This window comes from Lutra lutra, chromosome 7 (assembly GCF_902655055.1).
Source record: "Lutra lutra chromosome 7, mLutLut1.2, whole genome shotgun sequence".
Classification (NCBI taxonomy): Eukaryota; Metazoa; Chordata; class Mammalia; order Carnivora; family Mustelidae; genus Lutra; species Lutra lutra.
Genome location: NC_062284.1, coordinates 51,560,689 through 51,566,339, shown reverse-complemented (window position 1 = coordinate 51,566,339; position 5,651 = coordinate 51,560,689). Strand labels below are relative to the sequence as shown.

The 5,651-nt window shown below is 39.6% G+C and overlaps 1 protein-coding gene across 1 annotated transcript; it reads right to left on the bottom strand.

Moving 5' to 3' along the window:
- Positions 1-2,271: 2,271 nt before the first annotated feature.
- Positions 2,272-4,197, bottom strand: LOC125105476 (medium-chain specific acyl-CoA dehydrogenase, mitochondrial-like). Its single transcript, XM_047739003.1, is given in 2 exon segments — positions 2,272-3,811; positions 3,814-4,197. Coding segments are annotated over 2 exon segments (1,005 nt in total). The 5' UTR covers positions 3,908-4,197; the 3' UTR covers positions 2,272-2,900.
- Positions 4,198-5,651: the final 1,454 nt, after the last annotated feature.

Genomic DNA, 5,651 nt, shown 5'->3' with positions numbered 1-5,651 from the left:
TACTTTTAGGGTCTCTCTTTGCTTAGAGGACCCCTTTCAATATTTCCTGTAGAGCTGGTTTGGTATTTGCAAATTCTTTCAGTTTTTGTTTGTCCTGGAAGCTTTTAATCTCTCCTTCTATTTTCAATGATAGCCTAGCTGGATATAGTATTCTTGGCTGCATGTTTTTCTCATTTGGTACTCTGAATATATCATGTCAGCTCTTTCTGGCCTGCCAGGTCTCTGTGGATAAGTCTGCTGCCAATCTAATATTTTTACCATTGTACGTTACAGACTTCTTTTCCTGGGCTGCTTTCAGGATCTTTTCTTTGTCACTAAGACTTGTAAATTTTACTATTAGGTGACGGGGTGTGGACCTATTCTTATTGATTTTGAGGGGGGTTCTCTGAACCTCTTGAATTTTGATGCTTGTTCCCTTTGCCATATTGGGGAAATTCTCTCCAATAATTCTCTCCAATATGCCTTCTGCTCCCCTCTCTGTTTCCTCTTCTTCTGGAATCCCAATTATTCTAATGTTGTTTCGTCTTATGGTGTCACTTATCTCTCGAATTCTCCCCTCGTGGTCCAGTAGCTGTTTGTCCCTCTTTTGCTCAGCTTCTTTATTCTCTGTCGTTTGGTCTTCTATATCACTAATTCTTTCTTCTGCCTCATTTATCCTAGCAGTGAAAGCCTCCATTTTTGATTGCACCTCATTAATAGCTTTTTTTATTTCAACTTGGTTAGATTTTAGTTCTTTTATTTCTCCAGAGAGGGCTTTTATATCTCCGAGAGGGTTGCTTTAATATCTTCCATGCCTTTTTCAAGACTGGCTAGAACCTTGAGAATCGTCATTCTGAACTCTATATCTGACATATTACCAATGTCTGTACTGATTAGGTCCCTAGCCTTTGGTACTGCCTCTTGTTCTTTTTTTTTTGTTGTGAATTTTTCCACCTTGTCATTTTGTCCAGATAAGAGTTTATGAAGGAGCAAGTAAAATACTAAAAGGGTGGCAACAACCCCAGGAAAATATGCTTTAGCCAAATCAGAAGAGATCCCAAATTGTGAGGGGGGAGAAAGGGGATAAAAAGGGGTTCAAAAAGAAAAAAAAAAAAGAAACTATTTTAAAAAAGAAAGCCAATAAAGAAAAACTATAAAAAGAGGAAAAATATATATATATATTAGATAAACTATTTAAAAAACGTTAAAAAAGAAACCGGTAAAAGTTAAAAAAAAATTTAGCAGAAGAAGAGAAAAAGAAAAAAAAATTAAACTAACTGCAAGGCTAAAAAATCATGGGGAGAAAGCCATGAGTTCCGTGCTTTGCTTTCTTCTCCTCTGGAATTCCGCCGCTCTCCTTGGTATTGAAACTGCACTCCTCGGTAGGTGAACTTGGTCCTGGCTGGGTTTCCCGTTGATCTTCTGGGGGAGGGGCCTGTTGTAGTGATTCTCAACAGTCTTTGCCCCAGGCGGAGTAGCACCGCCCTTACCCAGGGCCGGGCTGAGTAATCCGCTCGGGTTTACTGGGTTTGCTTTCGGGAGCTTTTATTCCCTGAGCGCTTTCCATAGAGTTCCGGAGGACGGGAATGAAGATGGCGGCCTCCCGGTCTCTGGCCCGGAGGAGCCGAGAGCCCGGGGCCCCACTCCTCAGTGCACCCTCAGAGAACTTTGGCCAATGACTCCCGTCACCCTGGCCTCCGGCCGCGCTCTGAGCTGACCGAGCCTGCGACTGGTTCAAGGCAACCCCGAGCTGAGAGTCACTCCTCGGCTCTGTCTCTGTAGCCGGCTTCCCCGTTCTAATACCGGTAAGCTCTGCGACACTCAGACACCCCCGATCCTTCTGCGACCCTGCGGGACCTGAGGCCGCGCTGACCCCGCCTGGGCTTCACCCCAGTTAAGCCTCTGCGATGTCCCTCAGCGGAACAGACTTTTAAAAGTCCTGATTTTGTGCTCTGTTGCTCCGCCGCTCGCCGGGAGCCGGCCCCTCCCCCCACGGTCTATCTTCCCGTCGCTTTGGATTCACTTCTCCGCCAGTCCTACCTTGCAGAAAGTGGTTGATTTTCTGTTTCTGGAATTGCTGTTCTTCTTCTCTTCAATCTCCCATTGGATTTGTAGGTGTTTGCAATCTTTAGATAAGCTATTTAGCTGATCTCCCGCTACCCAAAGTAGTCTCAGCCTGCTACTTCTCCGCCATCTTGACTCCTCCCCCCTTTGCGATTTTCAATTGTTCCTCAAACCAGGCTTGCCAAAGTTTCTCCTCAGCAAATCTAATTCTTTTTTTTTTAAAGGCAAATTTTATTTATTTCTAAATAAGGCATGTAAAATGCAGATTTAGAATTAAACAGGTTTTCAATAACTTCTGGTTATTATATGGTGAGAGAATTATGAACATCAAATTTTTTAGTATTATTGTACAAAACTGAAAACAAATGCTTTCCAAATTGTAGCAACATGAACTCCCCCAATACATTAAGTCTACAAAGACACTATCAAGTTATCTGATGGCATCCAAATCCTATAATGCTTTCTCAATGTAAATTTTGAAACATTCTGAATACTTTTATAAGCCCATTTTTCAAAAATGTCATTGGAAAAATATTGAAATCAAAAGAACTTCTGTTACTTTAAGTGCTTAACGTAACAAAACAAATGTGCTTTTCTAGGTTAATTTAATTCAAGTACAGTAGTACTAAAGATCACACATAACTTTAGTGAAACCTAATCTTTTTGTGAAAAAGCAAGTCATAAAGTTAAACAAAATTGGAAAATTAGTATTAGAATCAGCTGCATGAGTTTGGTGTAAGAGTACTTATTTTAAAGTTTTAGCAGAAAAAGTCTTAAAGCTCATTCTCTTCTTTGAAGCTTAAACAGTAGGTTGTGTTCTAATCACTCAAAAGTTAATCATGTTTCTATAGCTCTCTTTAATTTTTATACCTGCCAATGTGTTCACGGGCTATAATAAGTCTTTGAATGTGTGCTGTACCTTCATAAATCTGATAGATCTTAGCATCCCTCATTAGTTTTTCTACAGGATATTCTGTATTAAATCCATTGCCTCCAAAAATCTGCACAGCATCAGCAGCTAACTGATTTGCAATATCTGCAGCAAATGCCTTTGCTATAGAGGCTTAGTAGGTATTTCGGCAACCCGAATTAACCTCCCAAGCTGCTCTCTGGTAACTCAATCTAGCTAGTTCAACTTTCATTGCCATTTCAGCCAGCAAAAATGATATTCCTTGGTGCTCTACAAGCAGCTTTCCAAAAGTTTTCCTCTCCAGGGCATACTTGTTAGCTTCATCCAAAGCTCTTTGTGCTAGTCCCACAGGACCAGCTGCTACTGGAGGTCTAGTTTTATCAAAAGCTCCCATTGCAATTTTGAAACCAGCTCCTTCACCAATTAAAACATTTTCTTTAGGCACTCTCACATCCTCAAACACAATTCCTCTTGTATCTGAACATCGCTGACCCATATTCAATTCCTTTCTTCCAATCTGCACTCCTGGGGTATCTGCTTCCACAATAAATCCAGTAAAGGCTCTATTAGCAGGAGTCTTTGGATCCAGATCAGAACGAGCCAATAAGAAATACCAATTAGCTTTTCCTCCATTGGTTATCCACATCTTCTGACCATTAATAATATATTCATCTCCTTTCCTTTCTGCTTTGGTTTTTATACCAGCTACATCAGAGCCAGCTACAGGTTCTGTTATGCAGTGAGCACACATCAGTGGCTCCTCAGCCAGCCTCCCCAAATACTTCTTTTGTTGTTGGTCATTTCCAGCAATAAAAAGAGGCATTTGCCCCAAAGAATTTGCTTCAATAGCAGTCTGAACCCTGTGCATCCATAAGCCAATTCTTCAGTAATTAAACAAGCATCAAAAATTCCAAGTCCAAGACCTCCACAACTCTCTGGAATGTGTGTATTCATTAAGCCAAGTTCCCACGCTCTTTTAATTAGGGGGACAGGGTACTCGCCACTTTTATCATATTCTGCAGCAACTGGGATTATTTCTTCCCTGGCAAATTTACGAGCAGTAGTTTGAAACTCTTTTTGCTGTTCAGTGAGCTCAAAATTAAATCCCAACTTTGGTTCATGCTGTAGGGCAGCTTTTGTATGTTGTGATCTCCAGTCAAAACGAGAAACACTTTTTAGGACCCTGCAGCTACGCCTAAACACTGCTGCCGTGTTGACTCCCAGTCTGGATACTCCAGCAAATCTAATTCTTAAATAGGATTTTGTGAAAATAGGTTTTTTTTCCCCCATTGTTTACTTTTTGGGTTGTTATAGGTTCTTATAACTTATCGTATTCCTTATCGTACTACCCCAGTACCACTCAATACAAAAGAATAAATGTACTGAAACAGAGATGAGACCAGGAAACAAGATTACTTGGAAAAAACTTAATGAAAAATAATGATTCATATTTTTAATTTTTCTAATGATTCATATTTTAAGTGCTTTATGATTTTAAAGGGATTTTCTCCTTTTTAGTATTAGAATTAATACTAACCATGCAGCAATGATAGTGTGTATGAGTCTGAGGATAGAAATAGGATAGTATTAAAAAAAAAAAGAAAGAAAGAAAGAAGACACTGTGGCTACTCTTCAACAAATCATGTTGGGAAAACTGGACAGCCACATGCAAAAGAATGAAACTGGACTACTTTCTTACACCATACACAAAAATACTCGAGATGGATTAAAGACATAAATGTGAGACCTGAAGCCATAAAACTCCTAGAAGAAAACATAGGCAATAATTTCTTTGATGTCAGCCCTAGCAACATATCTTCTAGATAGGTCCCCCACAGGCAAGGGAAACAAAGGCAAATACCAACATAAAAAACTTACACACAGCAAAGGAAGCCATCAGCAAGGGGAAAAGGCAACCTAGTGAATGAGAGAAGATATTTTTGAATGATATATCCAGTAAGGGGTTAATATCCAAAATACATAAAGAACTTAAAGAATTCAACATACACAACCAATCTGATTTTTAAAATGGGCAGAGGCTATGGACTCTGAAAAACAATCTGAAGGGTTTGAAGAGGTAGCGGGGTGGGAGGTTGAGGGAACCAGGTGGTGGGTATTAGAAAGGGCACGGACTGCATGGAGCCCTGGGTGTGGTACAAAAACAATGAATACTGTTATGCTGAAAATAAATTTAAAAAATGATTAAAAATAAAATGGGCAGAGGACCTGAATAGATATTTTTCCAAAGAAGACATACAAATGGCCAAAAGATACGTGAAAAGATGTCACCATCACTCATCATCAGGGAAACGAAAATCAAAACTATGATGAGATATGTCACCTCACATCTGTCACAGTGATGTAAAAATCAAATAGACAAGAAATAACAAGTGTTGGCAAAGATGAGGGGGAAGAAAGAACCCTTGTGCACCATTGGTAGGAAATGTAATTGATACAGCCACTGTGGAAAAGAGTATGGAGGTTCCTCAAAAAATTTAAAAATACAAATACCAAAGAACCCAGTAATTCCACTTGCCAAAGGAAAAAGCAGTAAGTGGACATGCAAAGTGGATGAAGGGAAGTGGGAGATACAGGTTTCCAATTATGGAATGAATAAGTCACAAGAATAAAAGTTACATCATAGAGAATAAAGCCAATAGAATTGCAATAGTGTTGTATGGTAACTGATGGTAGGTAC